This window comes from Podarcis raffonei, chromosome 10 (genome assembly GCF_027172205.1).
Source record: "Podarcis raffonei isolate rPodRaf1 chromosome 10, rPodRaf1.pri, whole genome shotgun sequence".
In the NCBI taxonomy this organism is placed as follows: domain Eukaryota; kingdom Metazoa; phylum Chordata; class Lepidosauria; order Squamata; family Lacertidae; genus Podarcis; species Podarcis raffonei.
Genome location: NC_070611.1, coordinates 60,139,532 through 60,166,824, shown reverse-complemented (window position 1 = coordinate 60,166,824; position 27,293 = coordinate 60,139,532). Strand labels below are relative to the sequence as shown.

The 27,293-nt window shown below is 45.6% G+C and overlaps 1 protein-coding gene across 1 annotated transcript; it reads left to right on the top strand.

Moving 5' to 3' along the window:
- The first annotated feature begins 3,785 nt into the window (after positions 1 to 3,785).
- LOC128421908 (aldo-keto reductase family 1 member C3-like) lies at positions 3,786 to 26,928 on the top strand. The gene is made up of 9 exons (XM_053405234.1): positions 3,786 to 4,053; positions 6,321 to 6,488; positions 7,562 to 7,678; positions 13,044 to 13,121; positions 13,360 to 13,482; positions 15,518 to 15,627; positions 17,951 to 18,116; positions 18,758 to 18,840; positions 26,451 to 26,928. Exons 1-9 carry the CDS (start codon positions 3,967 to 3,969, stop codon positions 26,491 to 26,493), a joined length of 975 nt encoding a protein of 324 aa, XP_053261209.1. The 5' UTR covers positions 3,786 to 3,966; the 3' UTR covers positions 26,494 to 26,928.
- The last annotated feature ends 365 nt before the right edge of the window (positions 26,929 to 27,293 follow it).

Here is a 27,293-nt window from a genome sequence, read left to right as displayed (position 1 = left end):
CAAATAGCAGTTACAAGGGGGTGAGTCGTATATTGAAAATAGCACAAGGGGGGGATTAGCTTTCATAAAAAGAAGCAGCTGCATAGCCTGAGATTTATTGCCAAGATGATTTGAAATAACTTCAGAAAATAAGAAGAGCCTGCTGAATCAGGCCAGTGGCCCATCTAGTCCAGCAACCTGTTCTCACAGTGGCCAACCAGATGCCTGTGGGAAGCAGGACATGAGGGGAAACTTCTAAATTACAAAGTCGCTGCTTCCACTTCTGAGGAAGGGGTGGGCAGGAATGACCATTGCTGGCTCTGAGGTCCTCTGCTGGCTGTGAGGAGTAAAGAGGGTTTTGATTGTCTGCCACCACGACCTCAAATGACTTCTGACCATGTTATATGCATGCATTCTATCCTCTGGAATCTGTAACAATATTCAAAATGTCCTTGCTGAAATCATTTGTTGCTATTTGCTGTCTCCCACTCATCCCCTGCTTTGCGTAACCTGAACCCTCCAGTAAAGGTGGAGGCTGTGGACACTTTTCCTTTTAATCTGAATTCAGGGTGAGCATTGTGCACACGCTGCCATGTTCCACATCCTTTATCCATCCTAACATTTCTTATGATGCATTGCATTCTGATGCTGTTTACTCCAAACCAGAAGATGACGGTGTAAACAAACACACCCTGAAGGACAGCTCAGTTGGTACAGCATGAGACTCTAATCTCAGCATTGTGGGTTTCAGCCCCACATTGGGCAAACAATTCCTGCATTGCAAGGGGTTGAAATAGATGGTCCTCACTGTCCCTTCCAAGTCCACATTTCTATGATGCTATGATCTGGAGCACTTTTAAAGCATATTACCCCTCGAAAAGAATTCTGGGAACTGTAGTTTAGTGGGAGAAGCAACAAGAGGAACAGCCATTTTAGATCTGGTCCTAACCAATGTTGATGACCTGGTTAGTGGGGTAGAAGTGGAAGGATCATTAGGCGCGAGTGATCATGCTCTTCTGAAGTTTACTATACAGCGGAAAGGAGCAGCCAAGCATACTAGGACTCAATTTCTTGATTTTAAGAAAGCCGACTTCATAAAACTTAGGGAAGTGCTGGGTGAGATCCCATGGACAGTAATACTAAAAGGAAAGGGAGTTCATGATGGCTGGGAGTTTGTTAAGAGGGAGATAGTAAAAGCACAACTTCAGGCAATACCAATGAGACGGAAACATGGAAGGTGCCTAAAGAAGCCAGGGTGGCTATCTAAAGAACTTTTAACTGAGTTAAGATTAAAAAAGGATGTGTACAAAAAAATGGAAAAGGGGGGAAACCACCAAAGAGGAATTCAAACAAATAGCCAGCACATGTAGACACAAAGTCAGAAAAGCTAAAGCACAGAATGAACTCAGGCTTGCTAGAGAGGTTAAAAGCAACAAAAAAGGCTTTTATGGGTATGTTCGTAGCAAAAGGAAGAACAAAGAAACAGTGGGGTCACTCAGAGGAGAAGATGGTGAAATGCAAACAGGGGACACAGAAAGGGCTGAACTCCTCAATGCCTTCTTTGCCTCAGTCTTCTCCGATAAAGAAAACAATGCCCGACCTGAAGAATTTGGAGCAAATGATTCAGCAGAGGAAACACAGCCCAGAATAACTAAGGAGATAGTACAAGAATACTTGGCTAGTCTCCAGGGCCAGATGAACTGCATCCAAGAGTATTAAAAGAACTGGCAGATGTGATCTCAGAACCACTGGCAGTCATCTTTGAGAATTCCTGGAGAACAGGCGAAGTCCCGGCAGACTGGAGGAGGGCAAATGTTGTCCCTATTTACAAAAAGGGGAAAAGAGAGGACCCAAATAATTACCGCCCAGTCAGTCTGACATCAATACCAGGGAAGATTCTGGAGCAGATCATTAAGCAAACAGTCTGTGAGCACCTAGAAAGTATCACCAATAGTCAGCATGGATTTCTGAAAAATAAGTCATGTCAGACTAACCTGATCTCGTTTTTTGACAGAATTACAAGCCTGGTAGATGAAGGGAACGCAGTGGATGTAGCCTACCTTGATTTCAGCAAGGCATTTGACAAGGTGCCCCATGATATTCTTGTAAAGAAGCTGGTAAAATGCGGTCTTGACTATGCTACCACTCAGTGGATTTGTAACTGGCTGACTGACCGAACCCAAAGGGTGCTCATCAATGGTTCCTCTTCATCCTGGAGAAGAGTGACTAGTGGGGTGCCACAGGGTTCTGTCTTGGGCCCGGTCTTATTCAACATCTTTATCAATGACTTGGATGATGGACTCAAGGGCATCCTGATCAAATTTGCAGATGACACCAAACTGGGAGGGGTGGCTAACACCCCAGAGGACAGGATCACACTTCAAAATGACCTTGACAGATTAGAGAACTGGGCCAAAACAAACAAGATGAATTTTAACAGGGAGAAATGTAAAGTACTGCACTTGGGCAAAAAAAATGAGAGGCACAAATACAAGATGGGTGACACCTGGCTTGAGAGCAGTACATGTGAAAAGGATCTAGGAGTCTTGGTTGACCACAAACTTGACATGAGCCAACAGTGTGACACGGCAGCTTAAAAAAGCCAATGCAATTCTGGGCTGCATCAATAGGTGTATAGCATCTAGATCAAGGGAAGTAATAGTGCCACTGTATTCTGGGCACCACAGTTCAAGAAGGACACTGACAAACTGGAACGTGTCCAGAGGAGGGCAACCAAAATGGTCAAAGGCCTGGAAACGATGCCTTATGAGGAACGGCTAAGGGAGCTGGACATGTTTAGCCTGGAGAAGAGGAGGTTAAGGGGTGATATGATAGCCATGTTCAAATATATAAAAGGATGTCACATAGAGGAGGGAGAAAGGTTGTTTTCTGCTGCTCCAGAGAAGCGGACACGGAGCAATGGATCCAAACTACAAGAAAGAAGATTCCACCTAAACATTAGGAAGAACTTCCTGACAGTAAGAGCTGTTCGACAGTGGAATTTGCTGCCAAGGAGTGTGGTGGAGTCTCCTTCTTTGGAGGTCTTTAAGCAGAGGCTTGACAGCCATATGTCAGGAGTGCTCTGATAGTGTTTCCTGCTTGGCAGGGGGTTGGACTCGATGGCCCTTGTGGTCTCTTCCAACTCTATGATTCTATGATTCTACCCCTCACAAAGCTACCATTCCCAGCATCTTTAACAAATGTCAGTTCCCAGGATTCTTTGGGGAATGTCGTGCACATCAAATGTGTTTTACATGTGCTGGCAAAGTTGCATGCTCCTTTCCTTCCTTACATCCTTTGTGTGTTCATTGGCACTCAGAGCACCCAGCTTCGTTAGGTTAACAGATGCCTCCACATATTTCATTTATTATTTTGTTTTGGAGCTTTTCATTTCAATATAGCAGCCTGAAGAAAGGTTTGCATCGCTTTTAGGCTTGTTTTTCCTATGTCTTAACATTTACTAATCTAACAAAGAGGTGAAGTTTCTTGGTCGAAGATGCAATAGGCCTCTGCATTCCTTTATTGGAACGCGAAGAAGAAGAAGAAGAAGAAGAAGAAGAAGAAGAAGAAGAAGAAGAAGAAGAAGAAGAAGAAGAAAGCTGTTTTTTATCCTGTGAAAGCAATGCTGCTTAGTCCACAATGAAACTGCTGGTGTAGCAAAGGACATTCTGCTGAAAGTTACTGATAAAAAGTTGGCCATAGGTTATTTATCCTGTGAAAGCAATGCTGCTAAGTCAACAATGAAAATTGTGGGGCATCAAAGGACATTCTGCTGAAAATTACTGATAAAAAGTTGGCCATAGGTTTCCCCGCCCTTCTCTCTCATTTCTTCAGAGTATTTAAGCACTCCCCTCCTTTTGTGCCAACAAAAGACATTTTATTGGAAACACGAACTTCATTTTTCTCACTCGAGTTTTTCCTTTCGCCACAAGAGTGTTGATCAATTTCAGCCTGCAGCCAAGAACTGAACAAGCATAGAAGCAGAAAATGGCACTTAGCAAAGACCGTGGCATTACACTGAATGATGGGAACAAAATCCCCATATTGGGGTTTGGAACATATACTCCGGACACTGTAAGTAAAACATTTAACTCTCAGATTGTTGTAACTTGTTTTTGAAGAGCAAAATGCCTGCCAGCTGCAGAGTGCTTCATACATTGCAAAGCACCGCATGGGATACCTCACCTGATCTGAGAAGCCAGTTGTGCGTGAGAACTTCTTGGGTCACAGCAGCCAAGAATGCAACAGATGCCTTGCAGTACATAAATTGCTGCTTCTCATTCAACAAGGGTCCTGAGCCAGCAGATTCAGGAGCAAATAATGTTTTGTGCAAGACTTGGATGGTTTGTAGCTGAGAAACAGTTTCCAGTGTGAATTTCTGCAGGGTTCAAAGTACCCAGTGCAAATTTTCTAGTGATATTTTAAAAAATATTTCTATAGAACATAAGTGCCCACTATTACTTTTGTTGGGAGTAACAATATTATCCAAAATTACCAGCCATTAGCTAACTATCCTGGAAACTAACAATAAATATAGAATCAATTCTTTATCCAAACCATCTTCATTTGGTCCATATCACCAGCAATGCAAATCAAGGGATCAATGAACATTCTTGTTTTGTAGTTAAATTAATTTATAGGAATATCATGAATTTTCCAAATAAAAGCAACCACTCAGTTTCTCAAATCAATTTTCCTTTTTCCATTTTTCCAATTCATATATCTGCTCCATTCACATATAAAGCGAGGGGTAGAATCTATTTTATACAAAGAGATACATGCTGTCGAAGAGACTTTCTCAATCCTTTCTTGGATATCTCACCAATTTCACAAACATTTTAACCAATTTTTAAAAAGCATTCTACAAACTTTATGTCTCAACAGTGTTCCACAGTTTGAACCAAAATAACTAACTGATGAATTCATTGATTGCTCATTTTCAATCCTGCATGTGAAGAGAGGCTCTGGCAGACTGAACAGATGAGATTACTAGTGGATCCAAAGGTCAAGAAGGAGGTTTCTGTATGGGCCGTAGAGGGAAATGAGGGGCAGATGGGGCTCATCCAGCTAGGGAGGTAGCCTATCTAGGAGAAGGAAAACTCTGCTCTTGAACCTCCGCTGCCTTGTGGGATATCTTCAGGAGAAGAAAAGGAGTAAACGCTACACAAATCTGGGCTGGAGTTCCTAAGACGGTTGGGTGGTGCATTGCATGCCTCCTTCTGGCAACTCCTGCAGCCAAGCTGGTGCCAAATATATTACTCTGTGTTCCTTTGGATCACATCAGTGAGGATGAGAGAGAGGCCTTTTCATCTGGGCAGCCCAGGGCCTCCATACTGACTACACAGGCTTGCACCCCAGGGAAGTCACTTTGGTGCTGCTAAAACAGCAATTTTTACTTTCCCCCAGAGGCACACTCCATTGTGTCTTGAGACAGACAGATGCCAACAAGGAGGATGGAGGGGTTCACATCATTAACTTGCTTCTCCCACGGCCATAGCCTTGGATTCCAGCAGAAATCAGGCTTGGCTCCATCTCTCAGCTGCCCAGCCTGCTTTCTGCTTCCAACTCCTGGATCTCTCTCTCACACACACCCTAGTCTTTCTAACTACCCACCCATTCCCCCTCTGGCGCTGAGCTGCTTCATTTATTACCTTAACCTTCCATACTTAGGGGCCATTGCCAAGAGACTTGCATACCTATTCCAGCAATTGGTTCCTTCTTGTATCCAGAGTAGAAGGAATTCAGGCATAGAGCCAAAACCCCATTCTAACATATACCACGAACGCAAGATAAGATTTCATCCTGTTTCCCACCTGGCAGCTATCTGGGAGCACCTGTTTTAATTTCCCATAGTGCCTTGGTGTGTACTGGCAGAGGGATTGTGGGAAATTAAAATGGCAACTCACCACCTTGCAACTATGATTGGAGCCCTGTTGTCATTGCTGGTCAGTGCCACCTTGCCTCATGAAAGAGATCCCACGAGAGGACCCAGGCATCAGCAGGGATGGATCTAGACACATCAAAGAAGCGTTTCAATATAAAGTGCTGTAAATTTAAACAGGGAAAGCAGGTAGAGAAAAACAAGACTCCACTTCGCCTTCTGGTGGCACAATGTTATATCGCACATGCAACACATACTGTATACATAAATTGCTTTTTCTTTACGCTTTTTCTTTCTTTTCATTTAATGTGTTTAGGGCCAGCCTAGCTGAGTCCCTGAGACTCAGGTCTAGTTTGAAAATGTTCACTGATACTCAGTGTTACTTACAGGTACCCTCTGATATTAATTTCCCCACTGAAGCAGAGACCTTGACTAACCTTTTCACTTTTTCAACCGGCAGGTTCCAAAAAGTAAGTGTGAGGAGGCTGCAAAGATAGCAATAGAATTCGGCTTCCGTCATATTGATAGTGCATATGTATACCAGACAGAGGAGCACGTTGGGCGGGCTGTTCGTGCGAAGATTGCAGACGGAACAATAAAAAGGGAAGACATTTTCTACACTGGAAAAGTGAGTGAGTTTGGCATTTTTTTTAAAAAAGAGTGGTACCAGTGGTACCTCTGGTTACGTACTTAATTCATTCTGGAGGTCCGTTCTTAACCTGAAACCGTTCTTAACCTGAGGTACCAATTTAGCGAATGGGGCCTCCCCCTGCCAACGCGCCACTGGTTCGCGATTTTTGTTCTCATCCTGAGGTAAAGTTCTTAACCCGAGGTATTACTTCCGGGTTAGCAGAATCTGTAACCTGAAGTGTTTGTAACCTGAGTGTCTGTAACCCGAGGTACCACTGTAAAATATAGTGCCTGCATCATGATGCAATTACATATTTCACAGTCATTATTTAACAAAATCACAGCAAAATGCCTCTCCGTATATAAACCTACCCAGATTCTGTGTTCATACTCTGAGGCTCTTCTTTGTGTGCCTCTTCCATGTGAGGCTCGGAGGGTGGCAAAACAAGAACGGGGCCTTTTCTGCATGGCTCCCCATTTGGGGAGTGCTCTCTGCAGGAAGGCTCATTATACACCTCAAGGCGCCAGGCAAATATGTTCCTCTTCACCCAGGCCTTGGGCTTATTAATATTCTATAGCCTTTTTGAACATGTTTTTGCCAGGGGCGGAGGAAGGGGGGTGCAGTGGGTGCAGACCGCCCCAGGTGTCACCACTGACGGGGGTGACAAAATGTCGGGCAGCACTCACCGCGGGGCCTGCAGCATGCCTGATCCACCCATCTCTCCGAGCAGCTTCCTACGCCGCTGGTTGTTGGAAGGAGGGGTTTCTGTGTTGTTGTTTCTGTTTTGACTATTTATTTGTGCTTTTATCTTGTGAACTGCTCCAAGATCTTTTGATGAAGGGCAATATATAAATTTCATAAATAAATGGTAAAAATACTATTTATTAGCAATGATGACTTTAAAATTACTTTACCTCACCACAGCAATTCAAAATACTCTTCAGAACAATATTTGAGTGTGTCCTTAACACTGTGCACACCAGAATAGTCATCTGCTACAGCTATATGGTCCCGAGACCCAAAAACTCTATGGCTGGGTGAAAATATAAATCTCTTTATATTTTTGACAGCTTTGGAGTACCTTCCACCGCCCTGAGCTAGTTAGGAAATGCATAGAAGAATCCCTGAAGAAACTCCAGTTTGACTACATGGATCTGTTCTTAATGCACAATCCGTATTCTATGAAGGTAAATAATTATTGATGTCATAATGCAAGTATTGAGTACAATATTTGAATGGGAGGGGAGAGCCTACTAAAAATATTTGATTCCCTGAAAGAACATTGGCGATTGTCATTTCCTAGAGATGCTGACAGTTCTCTGCTAGAACATATCTTAATCAAGGATTGATCGCTCCCAGATTTTGGGGGGGGGAAACCATGGCAGTTAAAGAAAACATCTGCATATACTGGTGACATTAACTACATGGGCATCATATGAAAGAAATCATGTGCAGAGCAGGACTGGTGAGGGGGCAAGGGAAGAAAAAAGGGGTTGGAGAGATGGGGAGACAGACCTGTGCAGAGAGAGAAGACAGTTTGTTCTATGGGGCACAGAAAGAATTAAAGCATGTTTGGGGAACCTGTGGCCTTCCAGATGTTGCTCAATTGCAACTCCTATCATCCCTGATCATTGTCATTGCTGGCTGCAGCTGATGGGACTTGGAGGCCAGCAAAGCCTGGAGATCCACTGATTCCCACCCCTGGGTTAAAAGAGACAATACTGAGTTAATATTGCAACTGGGGGATGCTGGTGGACATGTAGTTCTTGGGCTTGCCAATCAGAAGGTCAGTGGTTCAAATCCCTGCAATGGGGTGAGCTCCCATTGCTCTGTCCCAGCTTCTGCCAACCTAGCAGTTAGAAAAATGTTAGATAAATGAGTACCGTTGTGGCAGGAAAGTAAATGGTGTTTCCATGCGCTCTGGTTTCCGTCACGGTATTCCGTTGCGCCAGAAGAGGTTTAGTCATGCTGGCCACATGACCCGGAAAGCTGTCTGAGGATAAATGCCAGCTATCTTGGTCTGGAAGCGAGATGAGCGCCATAACCCCATAGTCACCTTTGACTGTCTAGGGGTCCTTAACCTTTACCTTTACCTAATATTTAACCATAAGTATTTTTTCCTGGATAAAGTAACACTTTATCCCTCTTGAATAATAATAATAATAATAATAATAATAATAATAATAATAATAATAATTTATTATTTATACCCCGCCCATCTGGCTGGGCCTCCCCAGCCACTCTGGGCGGCTTCCATTAAAACCAAAAATACAGTAAAATATCACACGTTAAAAACTTTCCTGAACAGGGCTGCCTTAAGATGTCTTCTGAATGTCAGGTAGTTGTTTATCGCTTTGACATCTGCTGGGAGGGCGTTCCACAGGGCGGGCGCCACTACCGAGAAGGCCCTCTGCCTGGTTCCCTGTAGCTTTGCTTCTCGCAATGAGGGAACCGCCAGAAGGCCCTCGGCGCTGGACCTCAGCGTCCGGGCAGAATGATGGGGGTGGAGACGCTCCTTCAGGTATACTGGACCGAGGCCGTTTAGGGCTTTAAAGGTCAGCACCAACACTTTGAATTGTGCTCAGAAACGTACTGGGAGCCAATGTAGGTCTTTCAAGACTGGTGTTATATGGTCTCGGCGGCCGCCCCCAGTCACCAGTCTAGCTGCCACATTCTGGATTAGTTGTAGTTTCCGAGTCACCTTCAAAGGTAGCCCCACGTAGAGTGCATTGCAGTAGTCCAAGCGGGAGATAACCAGAGCATGCACCACTCTGGCGAGACAGTCCGCGGGCAGGTAGGGTCTCAGCCTACGTACCAGATGGAGCTGGTAAACAGCTGCCCTGGACACAGATTTGACCTGTGCCTCCATGGACAGCTGTGAGTCCAAAATGACTCCCAGGCTGCGCACCTGGTCCTTCAGGGGCACAGTTACCCCATTCAGGACCAGGGAATCCTCCACACCTGCCCGCCTCCTGTCCCCCAAAAACAGTACTTCTGTCTTGTCAGGGTTCAACCTCAATCTGTTAGCCGCCATCCATCCTCCAACCGCCTCCAGACACTCACGCAGGACCTTCACCGCCTTCACTGGTTCTGATTTAAAAGAGAGGTAGAGCTGGGTATCATCCGCATACTGATGAACACCCAGCCCAAACCTCCTGATGATCTCTCCCAGCGGCTGCATGTAAATGTTGAAAAGCATGGGGGAGAGGACAGAACCCTGAGGCACCCCACAAGTGAGAGCCCAGGGGTCTGAACACTCATCCCCCACCACCACTTTCTGAACACGGCCCAGGAGGAAGGAGCGGAACCACTGTATGACAGTGCCCTCAGCTCCCAGCCCCTCAAGACGGTCCAGAAGGATGTTATGGTCGATGGTATCAAACGCCGCTGAGAGATCCAGCAGAACTAGGAAACAGCTCTCACCTTTGTCCCTAGCCCGCCGGAGATCATCAACCAGTGCGACCAAGGCAGTTTCAGTCCCATGATGAGGCCTGAATCCCGATTGGAAGGGATCCAAATGGTCCGCTTCTTCCAGGCGTGCCTGGAGTTGTTCGGCAACCGCTCGCTCAATCACCTTGCCCAAGAATGGAAGATTTGAGACTGGGCGATAGTTGGCCATCGTGGCCGCATCTAAAGATGGTTTTTTAAGAAGCGGTTTAATAACCGCCTCTTTCAGCGGGTCTGGGAAGGCTCCCTCACGGAGGGAAGCATTCACCACCCCACGAAGCCCATCGCCCAGTCCTTCCCGGCTAGCTTTTATAAGCCAGGATGGGCAAGGATCCAGGAGACAGGTGGTTGGTTTCACTCGTCCAAGCAGCCTGTCCACATCCTCGGAGGTAACAGATTGGAATTGATCCCACTCAACTTGACTAGACAGAACTCTAGCACTCTCCCGCCCCGGCCCTGCTCCCACGGTGGAGTCTACTTCTTCCCGGATCTGAGCGATTTTATCTGCAAAAAACTTTGCAAAATCATTGCAGGAGAACATGTGGCCCGTACTGGGCCCCGATGTTGCAGGTGGTTCCGCTAAATTGTGAACCACCTGAAAAAGTCTCCTGCTGCTGTTTTCTGCAGATGCAATAGAGGCGGTGAAGAAATTCTTCTTCGCCGTCGCTATCGCCACTTGGTAGGCTCGACGTTGAGCTCTAACCTGTGTCCGGTCAGATTCGGAATGAGTTATCCGCCACCGGCGCTCTAGCCGTCTCAACGATTGTTTCATTGCCCTCAGATCCGTGGAAAACCACGGGGCTGTCCGGGCTCCATGCAATCGGAGAGGGCGCTTCGGAGCCAAACAGTCAATAGCCCTGGTTAACTCCACATTCCAGCGGGCCACCAGGGAATCAGCTGAAAGGCCATCAACATGGGATAAAGCATCCCCTACCACTCTCTGGAAACCATTTGGATCCATTAAGTGGCGGGGGTGGACCATCCGAATTGGTCCCACCTCCCTGCAGAGGGGATGGGTCGCAGAGAAGTCCAGTTGCACCAGGAAGTGATCTGACCATGGCACTTCTTTCGTTTCGCTTTTACTTAGTGTCAGATCACCAACATCCATAGAGGTAAACACCAGGTCCAAGGCATGTCCACGGCTATGGGTTGGGCCAGACTTATGCAGGGACAGCCCCATGGAGGCCATGCTTTCCACGAAGTCCCGAGCGGCCCCTTGTAAGGTCGTGTCGGCATGGATGTTAAAATCCCCTAGGACGACCAAGCTAGGTGTCTCCAGGAGAACATCCGCCACGACCTGAAGCAGCTCGGGCAGGGAATCCTTGGTGCAGCGGGGAGGTCGGTACACCAAAAGGAATCCTGTACTGCCCCTATTGCCCAACTTCCAGAACATGCACTCAGAAAACTGGGTCTTCCCAATAGGACGCCTGGTGCAAACTAATGACTTCCTAAAAATCACTGCAACCCCCCCTCCCCGCCCACATGACCTGGGTTGCTGTGCGTAAGAGAAACCTGGTGGACAAGCAGCGGCAAGGACAGGCCCATCTGCTTCATCCAACCAAGTCTCTGTTACACATGCCAGGTCAAGTCCTCCATCCATGATCACGTCATGGATGGCAGTGGTCTTATGAATCATTGACCTGGCATTGCACAGCAACACCTTCAGGTCATGTGGGTATCCCTTGCTGATTCTAGTATCCATCCGGTCAGGACCAGACCCGGAGGCAGGAATAGTCCTCAGACAACGACTAAACCTGCCTCCTCTGTAATGACATGGTCTGGTCTTAGCGTAACTCCTCCTCCTACCCGTGATCACTGAGATTGGTTGTCCCAGTGCATCCCCCCCTGTGGAACATGCCCCAGCCATTTTGTGGGCTGGGGCCCACTCCCCGGCAGCCCTGACCCCTCCCCCTAAGAACAAAATAACACCTTAAACAAACAAACAAAACCAATAAAACAATACAAACAAAAAATGTAAAAATTACAAAAACATCAAAATAAAAAAAATAATTCCCCAAGCCCAACCAAACATCCATCCCACCCCCACCCCCCACATACAAAAAATCCAAAAGAAAGTTTTTAAAAACATTTAAAAAACACTCTGTGCCCCTCCGGCAGTAGCAACTGTCCTAGTGAGGCCTGTCAGGCCCCGCCCTGGGCCAGGTGGTAAGTGGCAAGAGCAGGGCCCTCAGGGACTCACTCAGGGGAGTCCTCCTGGGCAGCGGCAGCAAGCAGTCCTTGTGAGGCTTCAGGCCCCCCCCCAGGCCAGATGGTAAGTGGCAGGAAGGAGCAGGGCCCTCAGGCACTCACTCAGGGGAGTCCTCCTGGGCAGCAGGCAGCAAGCAGCACGCAGTCCTTGTGAGGCTTCAGGCCCCGCCCCAAGCCAGATGGTAAGTGGCAAGAGCAGGGCCCTCAGACACTCACTCAGGGGAGTCCTCCTGGGCAGCAGGCAGCAAGCAGCACGCAGTCCTTATGAGGCTTCAGGCCCCGCCCCAGGCCAGATGGTAAGTGGCAGGAAGGAGCAGGGCCCTCAGACACTCACTCAGGGGAGTCCTCCTGGGCAGCAGGCAGCAAGCAGCACGCAGTCCTTATGAGGCTTCAGGCCCCACCCCAGGCCAGATGGTAAGTGGCAGGAAGGAGCAGGGCCCTCAGGCACTCACTCAGGGGAGTCCTCCTGGGCAGCAGGCAGCAAGCAGCACGCAGTCCTTATGAGGCTTCAGGCCCCGCCCCAGGCCAGATGGTAAGTGGCAAGAGCAGGGCCCTCAGACACTCACTCAGGGGAGTCCTCCTGGGCAGCAGGCAGCAAGCAGCACGCAGTCCTTATGAGGCTTCAGGCCCCGCCCCAGGCCAGATGGTAAGTGGCAAGAGCAGGGCCCTCAGACACTCACTCAGGGGAGTCCTCCTGGGCAGGAGGAGAATAAACAAGAATGTGAAATGTGGAGCTTGTGATTTGAGTTTCCCACAGTCACCCAATTGTGATATTGCCCACTGCATGTTTCATTCCCTTTTTTCTATCACTGTCCATTAGTATTAGATAATATTGCAGAGATAAGAGAACTTCTAGGCCTGAAATGCACTTATTCCCTCCGCCTCCTTCTTTTCCAGCCTGGACCAGATTTATTTCCCATGGGAGAAGACAAAAAATTGATGATTGACAACGTAGATCTTCGGCAGACATGGGAGGTAGGAAATTAGGAAATCCAGCCCTTGAGTCATTCAGATACAGAGCACAGTAGCCTTGCACCAGAGGAGGCGTGTCCAGAACAATGACTCACACAATGGCTTCTATGAGAGCTGGTCAATTATTGCACACTCTTGGGAATATATGAGTTAGCCTCCAATCTTAATCTGGGGGGGGGGAGTGTGGTCCCAGCTATTCAACAAACACCACTCAACAAACATGTCGTTTTTTCTTTGCCAGGCAATGGAGGCGTGCAAAGATGCCGGCTTGGTGAGGTCCATCGGAGTGTCCAACTTCACCCGTCAGCAGCTGGAAATGATCCTGAACAAGCCAGGATTGAAATACAAACCAGTGATAAACCAGGTCAAGTGTGATTACTTTTTTTAGTGGTTTGTTCCAAGCATGGTTGAAAGCTTCTTTATTTAAGCTCTTTTGTGAGAGGACGTTTGTTTGGATGAACACAGCCATTCTCTGAAAAAACTTGCTTAAGGCTATAAGGTTGCCGATCCAGTCACAAGAAGATATGAGTTGTGGGGTGGACTCCCCTAAATTCCTGGAACCAGAAATGGGTTCTCATTTAATCAAGACTTCTGAATCCTCAGACAAAAGGAAGTGTGGAGAAGTCCATAATGTTTGAAACAGGCTTCTCAGGTAGAAGGAGGCCTGCAAGCAGTCAGTGTCAGGATCATCCTACACGCAAGTAGGACTCCGATAGAGTCACATGCCCGACTGGCATGTTCTCTCCCTCCTGGTCAGTCGTTCGGGAGCTTCAAGAGCTTTCTCCAGCCCAAACATCACAGCGACTGATACCAAGAGGCATCAGCACACTTAGGAACAGCAGAGTGTTAGCAATTCGCGTGACAGACTCAGGAGTGCAGCATTTTGGCTAAACTACTTTATTTACATATCATACACTCGGAACATTCCGACTCAACTCCTCCCTCATCAGCATCAAACAGCAAAGAGAGAGAACAAAGGACAATAGTCCTACATCACGGAACACAGTACATGTAATGTGAAACATCCCATCTCTGTCACTTCCCACACTGTGGATTGGAAACATGTGATAAAACCAATCCCATGACTGCAAGCACAGGGCAAGAATCCTAACAGTCAGGGCCCACACAGCCTCTTGTGGGGACTCTGGAAGTTCTCAAGTGGGGAGAGAAGGGCCTTTGAGTTAGGCATCTGGGCAAAGCTGTTGCACTCAAGCAGCCCTGATTCACTTGGGCACTGGTGTATATTATGTAACCAAATGAGACCAGAGCACGCTAGTCCAAGGCATGCAACCTGCTAGCTAAGCAGGAGTGATGGACTAACAATGAGATGTGTGTAGCCGTGATCTCCCCGTACCACAGAGACAGTGGTCCAGATAGTCCCACTTCAATCATGGCTTCTTTGTACCCTCTGCCCAGTACTGATGCGCTATCCAATTCATATATGGCAGTAGAGGGGGCAAGGGGGTGGGAATACACACACTCCAGATAATTAGTTCTTATGTTCCCTCCCCCATACTTTCCACCATTGCTGAGCCACAGTGATGACTTGAAGAAAAGACACTTTTCACATACAAAATCCATTTACACAGGGAGGATTACTGAAAACTATACCATTACTTCCTTACATATGAGATAAAACTGCTCCCTTAAATAGAAACATTGCCACCCAACCCCATCCCACTCCCCACTCCCCTCTTTCCCCGTCTTTTCTTCCCAACCTCACACTGTATGTAACACTAATGTCTCACAACAAATGAAATTAATCTGTAGAAAATGCAACTTGAAAATGGAGACAATGCACGTATTTTTGTAAACTAAGAAATCTTTAATAAAAACAACTGCCCTCTTTGAAAAGTCTTGCGCCCTTCTTCCCCTAATTTTATTTTCTGATGTCTCCACTGCTCAATTTGATTGGAAATTTCAGTTTATTGAGACACTGATAAAGCAGAGTCCCAGATCATCTGCTCAGCTTGATGGAAAGCCACGCAAATCCCCCATCAGATCTTTCTGCTCAAAATAGAAAATTCAGAGACTGAGTGGGCAGAAATAGAGACACTGCAGGCAGAACAGTGTGCCCAGGACATTTCTTCTTTGGGTATAATGACTCAACAGGGCTGGAGTGACAGGAGATTGTGAGGGAATAAGCCCTGTCCCCCATCTTCAGCTAACACATATTTCATGGATGAGGAGCGTGGCAATGGAAACCACAAATGCAAGAATGGTCCTCTAAAGATTCTGATGCATCAGAAAACACAACACACTTTAAGAATGGTAAGAACAGGATATTTCAAGAAATAATAGCATTGTTCTGCTTTTCTGTCATTCCTTTATTTCACAGTAGTTTTTGTTTCATCTGAATTCTCACTTCTGGGTTGCGTTGGGGGATTTTGAATCCACAGGTTGAATGCCATCCTTATCGGAACCAAAGCAAGATGCTGGCCTTCTGCAAGTCAAACAATATCCTCCTGGAAGGATATAGTGTCCTGGGATCCCAAAGGGACCCAAAATGGTAAGAGATGAAGCCAAAATGTTTGGGGACCACCTCAGGCACCACCTATGCCCACTATTCCCCAGCATCCAGATCAGCTCTGAAGGTTTTATTCTTGGCCCCACAATTAATAAAGATACTTGAGGTGGATACCAGCACCAGGGACTTTTCTGTATTGGCTCCACAATTGGGGAACTCATTCCAGAGAGAGTTTTACAAAGCTCTTCCCCTCCCATTTTAGACATTCTCAGAAACTTTCCATTGCTGAAGTGTTTTTTATATATAGCTGATTGACTTCTCCCAAACATATGTTTTTAAATGTTACAGGCAGGGGGCTAGTTAATGATTTCTGTTTCTGAAATTTTGTGCTGTTTTTAAATCATATTTATATTATCTTTAATGTTGTTTTAAGCAGTAGAATGGCAGGAATGAAAGGACCCTGCATCCAGGCTTACTGTTACTGTAAATAATTATAGCATTTCTCTTTTTACATAACTTGTTTTGTGTGTCTTAGAATTTTAAATTGTGTTGTCTTTATCTATATTGGAAGCCACTTAAATGCTTATTTTTAACAAGTGGGACCAGCGACAAATATTGAGTTCTCCTTCAAGACAATGAGCTGTGCATTCCTCCAGGATCCTCCATTTCATTTGAACTCCCTCCTTCTTTTCCATCTCCACTCTCCAACAGTCACACAGGATTCTTTGGGCGTTTCTTTCCCTCCTTAGGTACCCCTGTGACGGAAAAGTTTGTTTTGCTGGACAGGTTGGGTCCCCAAGTGTTTTCTTTTTCTTTTTGGCTGTGGTTCCAGGAAGGGGAGTTGAAAAGGAGAGGATTTGGAGAGACAGTTTGGTAGGTTGGGAGAATAGGGAGGGAGGGAGAGAGAGAGTTGCTTCTGAGTGAAAACATCCACTCTGAGGAATATATCACAAGCTAGAGAAAGGAGTCTCTGAGCTTAGTGTGAAGGACAGTGTGTGGTGTCCTGTAAGAGTAATAGGCCAGGAATTAACTGGGAGGCTGAAGCTGAGCCAGGAGAAGTGGAAGCTGGAAAAAAAGACAGCCCACTTTGGATTCATTCCAGTCAGGAGGGGAGAGATTCTTCTACAAAAAGAGAAGACTCCCAAACCAGTTAAGGGGGCTATGGAGATCCCTTGGGTCTGTTACTTGGAGTACCTCAGGAGTAGGGTTGTCAAAGGGGTGTGTAACTGACAGGAAGTACCACCTTTTTAAAGAACCAAAGTACCGGTATTAAGGGGCAACAGCCGTGCAACAACTGAGAAAGAACTGAAGTGAAAGAGCATTATAATCTGAAGTATCCTATGTTTCACCCACTTGTGTCATAAACTTCCTTTGTTTTACAAAATCCTGCCTGAGACTCCAAATTATTAAGTTTTCCCTCACACAAGGGAAAACCCCCACAAGATAATCTGGGGTAGTTTGTAGGAATTCGTGGAATTGGTGATCTGTGAGGTGGGTGCACTATATTTAAGTGAGGGCGGGCCCAACAGCACCAGGGGAGAAAGTGCTGTTGCGCCGTCGCATCCCCCCCCCCCAAATACTGATTGTACTTCAGCAAAGAAAAAGACCTCTCTTTTCTGCATGGATGATACCATTTTGGCTGCACAATGATCCACATGCAAAGTATGAGTTTGTGATTTATTGGGAGAAGAGCACTGTACTAAAAACTTGTCAATATCCTTATTAAACTGTGGGGTACAGAACTTGACACAGTATTCCAGGTGAAGTCTGACCAATGCATAATAAAAAAGGTAAAGGGACCCAGTCATGACCGACTCTGGGGTTGCGGCACGCATCTCGCTTTATTGGCCGAGGGAGCCGGCGTACAGCTTCCGGGTCATGTGGCCAGCATGACTAAGCCGCTTCTGGCGAACCAGAGCAGCGCAAGTAAACGCCGTTTAGTAAACGCAAGTACCCGCCGGAGGAGTACCTATTTATCTACTTGCACTTTGACGTGCTTTCGAACTGCTAGGTTGGCAGGAGCAGGGACAGAGCAACAGGAGCTCACCCCGTCGGGGGGATTCGAACCGCCGACCTTCTGATCGGCAAGTCCTAGGCTCTGTGGTTTAACCCACAGCGCCACCCGCTTCCCTATTCCCTCGAACGGAACACTATACTTCTGCTGAAACAGCCTAGAATAGCGTTAGCTTCTCTTCCTGCTGCATCACACTGTGACTCATGTTAAGCTTGTGGTCTACAAAGACCCCTAGATCCTTTTCATATATACTGCTGTCAAGCCAAGTGCCCCTCATCCTATATTTGTGCATGTATATTTATGCATCTTGACACCAGAAACACACCTTCTCTCCTTATTGCTCTCAAACAGGTTAAATCCAGATGCTCCTCCCCTGCTTGAAGACTCTTTGTTGGTTGCGATCGCCAAGAAGTACAACAAAAGCCCAGCTCTCGTGGCTATTCGCTACCAACTGCAGCGCGGCCTGGTGGTCCTAGTGAAGGCCGACACCAGAGAGCAAATTGAGGAAGACATCCAGGTAAAGCAGTATATATTAATCCATTAAAAAACAATACTGAAAAAGCACATCATCTGAACACTGTGATCTCACAGGTCACATGACACATGCGGGAGGGAAGATGCACATCTTGGTTTGGGGACTCAAGAAGTTGGAGGAGTTTCCAGCAGTGGGTATTCAGAAGAATCACTGCCTCAGACCGTGAAGTCAGAGTGCAACCATAATGACTAGCTTCCATTGGTATTCTTATCCACCATGAATTTGTCTAATGTTTAAAGCCATCCAGGTTGGTGGCTGTCACTGTCTTGCATGGAAGCAAGTTCAGTGGTTTAGCTATGAACTGCATGAAGAAGTAGTGAACTACATTCGCTGGAGTATGACCTCCCTCATCACTGACCATTGGACGTGGAGTCCATCCACATCTGGGGGGCCACAGTTTCCACTCCTGTTCTATTGCAAACCTACATTACTATGCATATAAAATTCCCTCAGTGGGAGGACATCTGGACTGAAGCTGTTAAATGAAGGAATTCAACTTTGGAAGGTGGTAGCAAAGTTCACATTGGTTTCTCTGTGGCTGGAAAAAGGTGCACAGCTCTGAGGTGCAAAAAGAAGACATGATTAAAAAGCACCTCAGCATTATTTTTTTCTCCTCCTGACAGGCATTTACTTTCCAGCTGTCTGAGGAGGATATGAAATCCATTGATGGCCTTCACAAAAACATGAGCTATATAAAAGCGGAAGCGTAAGTCATATTTAAATAGTATGCATATGAATACTTAAAAGTTCTTCATGCAAGAATTTATACTGCGAGAGCAAAAGGAAGAAGAGATCTAGCATCCATCTCTTCTCTTCATAGAGAATTAGGTGAAATTATAGAAGCAATTACTGTGGATACTTTGTACCAAATCGTATGGACAAGTGTCCATGCCATAGAATTGTAGAGTTGGGAGGGACCACGGGGGTCATCTAGTCCAGCCCCCTGCAATGCAGGAATCTTTTGCCCAGCGCGGGGCTCAAACCCATGGCCCCGAGATTAAGAGTTCCATCCACTCCCAACTGAGCTATCCCAGTAGTTCTTGGCCCTAGACAGTCTTGAAAAAGTCCAGTTTCTGACAAAATGTAATGTTTGGGGTGGACTTCTAAACTCCCCATAATTTACCCCTTGGTAATTCAGGATCTTCTTCTAGTATAAAAAGCCAGTTGTAGCTGATATGGTTGCTCAAGAGCAGACAGGCAAGACTCCGACCTGTCTTTTCCAGCTTTTATTCTTAGTGCAAACTATTTACAATAAAGAGCATCGTAAATTCATGCCTGGCTCAATCGCTAGCAGAATCTGGGAGTGGTCGGTCCTTGTACCTCCCCCAGCATAACAGTCGCGTGACCCCCAACCTTCTCCACCCCTCCCCGCGCCGACACCTACTGCGCAAAATGGGCGCTGGCAAAGGGGTACTTCCCTCCTCTCCTGTTTGCTCAGGCTCAGTGTTGAGGCTCTCCCTAGAATCCCCTGGTCGCCGCACCTCCTCTCCGCTGGAGGTGAGGGTTTCCTCCTTGCCGTAGGAGGAACTGCTTCGCAAGATTTTCAGAAGTTCCTTATACCACAACTGCCCTTCCACCTCTCGCCTCTGAGCTGATGGCAGTTCCCTGACATCGCCCGGCAGTTGCTCTGTGCTTTGAAACCAGGCTTCCAAATACCCTTGAGACCAATGCCATACAATGATGTGCAGACATTCCCAGGAGCATTTGATGGGAGAAATATGGCTGCCTCATGCATTACTGCCAGTAAGGGACTCCCAAAACAGCATTTGTCCTTCTGCCCCTACCTGAAAGTCTCAAAAAGACGCTGGGGAAGAGGAGGGAGACCTTTGACCCAACCCTTTTGTACCACTTTGATCAGCAAGCAGGGCTGTGTTCATCATCTAGGGGTTATTTTCTCTAGTGAGAAGACGGACATATGATCATCCCGATATTGCAAATGGACCATGGCTCAAACCCATGGCCCTGAGATTAAGAGTCCCATCCTTTACCAACCGAGCTCTCCCAGTAGTTTTTGGCCCTAGACAGTCTTGAAAAAGTCCAGTTTCTGACAAAATGTGATGTTTGGGGTGGACTTCTAAACTCCCCATAATTTACCCCATGGCAATTCAGGATCTTTTTCCACTATAAAAAGCAAGCTATTTACAGTGAAGAGCGTCGTAAATTCATGCCTGGCTCAATTGCTAGCAGAATCTGGCAGTGGTCGGTCTTTGTACCTCCCCCAGGACTTCCGGTATGATGGCGACCAGCACTCTACTAATGTGAGCCCGTTGATTTTATCTTTTTATTTTCTCTTACTCCTTTTAAAGACTATTTTAAAGACTATTTTAATGAACACTGAGCTCAGATAAATTTAAGCACCTCACCGCATTCTATCCTACGCTTTGTATTCCTGACTCTTCTTGGAAGTTTAAAGCTGAATTGACTATCTTATCACATTGCGAAGAGTTTACAGGAAGACTCATGGGCTGTTCCCACCACAAGTTTGGAGGCACAGACGGAGCATAATTTAGTGTTATGCCAATAACCTTTGGCACACTCCTCCTCCTTGAATAGGATACTTTCAAGGAAAATACTCCCTCGACTCTTTGAAAAACCTAGGGAAGATAGAAGAGCGAGGTAAAGGGAGAGGTGACTCAGCAATTAGACAGCCCTGCTGATGCGAGGAGGGGGGTTGGAAAACGCTGCAGAGAATCTGAGGACTTAGAGGAAATGGCATGTTTGCCCCTCACCAAGCAAACCAAAATCAGCGAATTTTTTAATGGAAAAACAAAGGATACTTTTAATATTCCGACCTCGAATAGCTTCTCTCCATTAGCAGAGATAATAGATAAGGAAACTACACCGAAGGAATTACCCACTAAACAACCCACTAACCCCTTAAACAACACCACCACGAGACCAAAAGGTCCCAAAAAAGTTCCAACTATGCCCATTCAGGCGGAAGACTACATCAGAGAACAAGAAAACCATCTCTCTGAATTACTACTGGAACACTCTACCACGTTAGACCTAGTGGCTAAAACCGTGGACTATATCTTTAAATACATAAGAGACATCAAAGGCTCCCTAGAGAAGATTTTATCCTTTGTATCCCCAAAAGTTAATGTCAGCCCCGTAGATGCTTCACCGGAGGATAGGGCCGAACCAACACCTAGAGTACCTGTCCTACTGCGCTCAACTTCGCAGACTGGCTGCAAATTTGAAAATGAACAAACTATGGAAGATTTACACACCATATCTTCCTACAATCTCTCACTACAAGCCACTAGACTCTGTTTAACTATCCTCCCCTTCAAAGGTCAGGTTGTTAACTGGTCGTCTATACATGTCGCAAGAAGGCATCTAGCTAAGCTTTTGGGCGTAAATCCCCTTTCCATCAATCTGAAATCCACTGTCCACATTTACAGCAAGCCACACATGCAGAGGATACTGCTCACCTTCGAATCTAAAAAGTTTCCAACTTATATGATGTCCCTACGAAGCTACCTGACTAATTATGGAATTTTTATTACAAGAGTTTTTATCAACACTAAGATTTGCCCTCTTATACCCTACTCTCCAGCTAAAAGGAAAGCAATTAAAAATGAGGGCACTCCACCTACTACGAGCTCTACCTCTCCACCCTCAGACTTAATAAGTTGGACAGAGACCCCCATGCCCCTCCTATCAAAGGCTACTCATCTAGAGAATTCGATGGAGCAGGAGTTACTTGTTTCCTTCTCCCATCTGCCAAAAGCCGAACAAACAGAGATAACGGACAGACTAGATGAGTTATTACTCTATCTCCGCAACTCTGAAGATCTAGCGTCCACAAAAGAGTCAAATACTCCACCTAACTTGGAGCGAAAAATGGGATATGAATCTCCTCAGGTCACGTCAGAACACACACCCCTACTCTGCCCAACTGAAATCCACGCCAAAATCTCTGTGGAGCCCCTAATCACATTACCGGAGACTTTACCATCCAATGGATGCATCTTCCACGACCCCGGGAAAGCCCTAGATGCTATTGAAGAGACAAAATGACTCCCGCCTCTACTACTATCCTGCAACGTTGCTGGATGGCAATCGAAAACAATGGACAAAGACGTTCTAACCTACGTATCACAGTTCAAGATCATCCTGCTCCAAGAAACCTGGATGCAAAATCCTTTTGAACTACACAATTATTTTGCTTTCCATTCCTGTGCCACAATCGGCCCAAAAGGCGGAAGACCGGCGGGAGGTCTGAGCACCTTCGTATCGACAGATCTAGGAACCTCCCCTATCCAATTGAAAATCGATAAAAAATGGATTTTGGCTGTTAAAATATTCTCTACCCACTTTAAGATCATATGCATCAATGTTTATATTCATCCACTTATGAAACAAACTGATCTTAAAAACATCTGGAACGAACTGGAAGATTGCATTCTCCTTGTCTCAAATAAGTTCCCCTCTGCCTCCTTAATTATTGGTGGGGACTTTAATGTAAGGCTAGGCCACTCAGACGAACAGCTAATTAACGAAAGTGGAATGGGTCCCCTAAATGCTAATGATGAACATTGGCCCCTATTCAGGCGTCATTCACTTGACCCAGTTACCAATTTTGCTGGTACATGTCTTTTTCTAATGGCACTTAGATTAAACCTTGTTATTTTAAACGGCCTCTCCTCGGGAGACTGCCCTGGCCAATTTACTTATTGGTCAGGCTTAAGGCATTCTGTTATTGGCTACATCCTTGTCTCCCAAGAACTCTTTGATGAATATATTGAATTTACTGTAGATATAAGAACCGAAAGTGACCATCTACCCCTAAATCTTAAAAGGACTGAATTTTGGGAACCCTCTAGATGTGGGCTCGTCCCACAGACACCTGACCCTAATGTTCTACAACAAATAGGCAGATCCAGAATTAAATGGTCCCCTTATGTTAATAACAATTTTAGCATTTGGACACAATCAATGGAAGGTCAACTCCTCTGGGCTGATCTGACCTCCAATGACACTGAAGAGACCTCCCCAATTGACCATTATAACACTTTAATCCGAAAACTCCAACCGTTAATGTCAAGACTCAGGAGACCTAACCACAATGAGTTCCCTACCAACAAAAAATGGTTTGACCGCGAATGCATCCAGGCAAAACTTATACTTAGGGAATGCTTTAAGGTCTTCCAGCAAAATCCTAACCCTATTACTAAATTAGAGTTACAACTTAAAAAAAAGAACTACAAAGAGTTACTAAAAACCAAAAAAAGAACCGCAGACTCTCTCATCTGGCAGGCCCTCATAAAAGCGTCAATAGAAAAAGACAATACCAACTTCTGGAAAATTATCTCCAGTCAAACCAAAACTCCTAACGAGGGCACAATAATCCCTGCAAACTCATGGGAAGAGCACTATAAAGTGCTGTTTAGGGAACATCGTCCTTCCGCGTTGCTTAACATCTCTTTAGATAATGATACACCATGGCCCCCAACATCTGAAACTGAGATCACTTCGTTAATTCTACAAATGAAATCTGGCAAAGCCCCAGGAAGTGATTTCATTGTTGCTGAACTTCTGAAAGCGCAAATAAACTGGTGGGCCCCGGTTCTTGCAAATCTATTTTCATATATAGATAAGACAACTGAAATCCCTAAAGATTGGGGACTGGCTATAATTGTTCCTATATTTAAAAAGGGCAACCCCTCTGACCCAGCTAATTATAGACCAATTAGTCTTCTGAATGTGATCTGTAAACTTTATACAAAACATCTATGTTTAAAATTATGTGAATGGTTAGATCATAATGACTTGCTAGAAATTGAACAAGCAGGGTTTACATCTGGACGTTCTACCATAGATCACTGCTTAGTGTTAGATTATTTTGTCTATAAGTATGTGAAACATTGGAAAAAGTCATTGTATGTGGCCTTTGTGGACCTAAAGGCAGCATTTGATTCTGTATCCAGGGGTAGGCTCTGGGCCAAATTGGCCAATATGGGTATTAACAGAAGGTTATTACTTCTGATGATTAAGCTTCATGAGAACAATACCCTCCAGATAAGACTCGCACAGGACGGCAGACTCTCTAGAGAAATCCCAGTCCAAAGGGGAGTTAGACAAGGATGCCTATTAGCCCCATTTTTATTTAACATCTATGTTAACTCCCTGGTCACATGTTGCCGTGAAATCGAAACCCCCCCCCCCGTGTTCTCTAACGGCAGAAAAGTACCAGTTTTAATGTATGCGGATGACGCTGTTCTTCTCTCTCAAACCAAAGTGGGCCTGAAACGTGCCTTAGGAAAGTTCAGTGACCAATGTAACACTGAACTGTTAACAATTAACTTTGCCAAAACCAAAATTGTACATTTTAACCACTCCTTCAGGAAAGATAATTGGAGCGTAAAGGGAAACACCATTGAACAGACTAAGACCTTCCAATACTTAGGCATTACTTTCTCTTATAATGCCAAACTGTCAACACACCTGACCACATCAGCTATATCAGCAGGAAGAAGTGCAAATGCCATCCTTAGATTATTCAGAAGGAAAGGAGCTGGCTTCCTCCCGATGGCCCTAAAAGTTTTTCAGGCAAAATCTCTAGCCCAACTCCTGTATGGCTCTCAAATTAGCCCCTCTGCCAACCTTAAGACCCTTGAAACAGTACAATCAAAATTCTTAAGATCATTATTTGCTACCCCAAAGTGTACACCTAATGCAGTCTTAAGGCAAGAGGCAGGACTGCCCAGAGTGGAATTAAAAGTCTGGGAGCAAGCAATATCCCTCTGGCTGAAAATCCATTACAATCCTAAGGGACTGTTACCTTGCTTCCTGGCCGCAGCTCCCTATCCTCCTTGGCTTATGCAAATAACTAATAAGATCAAACAAATTGGCCTAAACCCTGAAAATCTTTTTATTGAAACTCCGAACAAGGCAAAAGCAATTATCACTCAGAGACTTTACGATGTCGAATTACAACAAGAAGTCGCCCTACTCCCGGAGACGTATAGATGCTTAAAAGCTTGGCCTAATTTTGCAGCTGCCCCTTACTTAACTAACATCACTAACGAAGCTTATAGATGGGCTTTCTCTAGAGCCCGCTTTGAGACAATGCCCTCAGCAGTGCTGTACGGCAAATTCACGCGGGTACCAATGCATGCGCGTCTCTGCCCCTGTATGTCTAATAAGGTAGAATCTGTCACACACATCCTTCTATTTTGCGAATTTTATAGTGAAGAACGAGTTCAACTTATTTTGCCGCTTTTATCAAAATTTATACCCCTACAACATTATTTGGAATCCTCCCCCGAAATTCTACGAAAATACCTTCTGGAAGATTCCTCAAGCTCAATATCATATGAGGTGGCCAAATTTTGCACTTTAGTAATCAGGAAGCATAAATCTCTTCTGTTGAATGGCACACTGCGAAGTTCCCTTGTGTAATCTTTTTTTTTTCCTTTTCTGATGTTGTTGTTGATTTCTTTTTGTTTGATCTTGTGGTGTTTAGTGTTACTGGCTTTTGCCGCAATAAAACTTGAACTTGAACTTGTACCTCCCCCAGCATAACAGTCGCGTGACCCCCAACCTTCTCCACCTCTCCCTGCACCGAAACCTACTGCGCAAAATGGGCGCTGGCAAAGGGGTACTTCCCTCCTCTCCTGTTTGCTCAGGCTCAGTGTTGAGGCTCTCCCTAGAATCCCCTGGTCGCCGCACCTCCTCTCCGCTGGAGGTGAGGGTTTCCTCCTTGCCGTAGGAGGAACTGCTTCGCAAGATTTTCAGAAGTTCCTTATACCACAACTGCCCTTCCACCTCTCGCCTCTGAGCTGATGGCAGTTCCCTGACATCGCCCGGCAGTTGCTCTGTGCTTTGAAACCAGGCTTCCAAATACCCTTGAGACCAATGCCATACAATGATGTGCAGACATTCCCAGGAGCATTTGATGGGAGAAATATGGCTGCCTCATGCATTACTGCCAGTAAGGGACTCCCAAAACAGCATTTGTCCTTCTCCCCCTGAAAGTCTCAAAAAGACGCTGGGGAAGAGGAGGGAGACCTTTGACCCAACCCTTTTGTACCACTTTGATCAGCAAGCAGGGCTGTATTCATCATCTAGGGGTTATTTTCTCTAGTGAGAAGATGGACATATGATCATCCTGATATTGCAAATGGTGGACCATTTTGACTTTCAGCCTCCCAGATTTTCAGCAGGGTGGGCATTTGATGGCAAACTCGGGGAGCTTACAATGCACTGTGTGAAATGGTCTCATGAGGCAATGGCTGGCAACGGATCAATTTTTGTTGCTTGTGCATATTCCAACCCTTGAGTGTTGACTCTTTTCTTTTGTTTCAGATTTGCTGGTCACCCACAGTATTACCCACCAGATGTGGAATAAGGACTCGTCTCCCATCTCTAATTTATCTCCTTCTGAACCTGGGTCCTTTTGCATGGAAAGCACTGGGCAAATCTGTCAATATCAGTTCCTCCCAGCTTCTCATTTTCCACTCTTCAGTTCCTCACATCTCTACATCAGTTTGGGAATTTTGAAAATCTCATGAAAATTCATCCTTGCAAATTTCTCCTACCATGCACATTTTTCTTTGCACTTTTGGCTAAAATAAAGCATTTTTGCATCATGTTACTAGTATATGCTATTTAATGCATACTTTGCCCCACTATATGCATTTTTGTAATGGTTCTCTAGCTGAACAACTGTATCACAAAAGTCAGAGAATTGCCACTTTCCTTTAGATAACTGCATTTCGATTTGCATATTGGTTCAAGAAATGTGAGCTGTGTAGTTTCTCATTAAAATGTGAACAAAATTGAACTCCTCCTCCATTCCTAGTTCTTTCTAATGTGTCAAATAGCACCTACAAGGGGGTGAGTCGTATATTGAAAATAGCACAAGGGGGGAAGATTAACATTCATAAAAAGAAGCAGCTGCATAGCCTGAGATTTATTGTCAAGATGATTTGAGATAACTTCAGAAAATAAGAAGGGCCTGCTGAATCAGGCCAGTGGCCCATCTAGTCCAGCAACCTGTTCTCCAGTGGCCAACCAGATGTCTGTGGGAAGCAGGACAGGAGGGGAAACTTCTAAATTGCAAAGTTGCTGCTTCCACTTCTGAGGAAGGGATGGGCAGGAATGACCATTGCTGGCTCTGAGGTCCTCTGCTGGCTGTGAGGAGGAAAG

Bases quoted from the DNA above. Each gene is read 5' to 3' on its own strand.
- LOC128421908 (XM_053405234.1), top strand. From the start codon at position 3,967: ATGGCACTTAGCAAAGACCGTGGCATTACACTGAATGATGGGAACAAA. The intron at 6,489-7,561 runs GTGAGTGAGTTT...TATTTTTGACAG, and splicing joins ACATTTTCTACACTGGAAAA to CTTTGGAGTACCTTCCACCG. The intron at 13,483-15,517 runs GTCAAGTGTGAT...TTGAATCCACAG, and splicing joins ACAAACCAGTGATAAACCAG to GTTGAATGCCATCCTTATCG.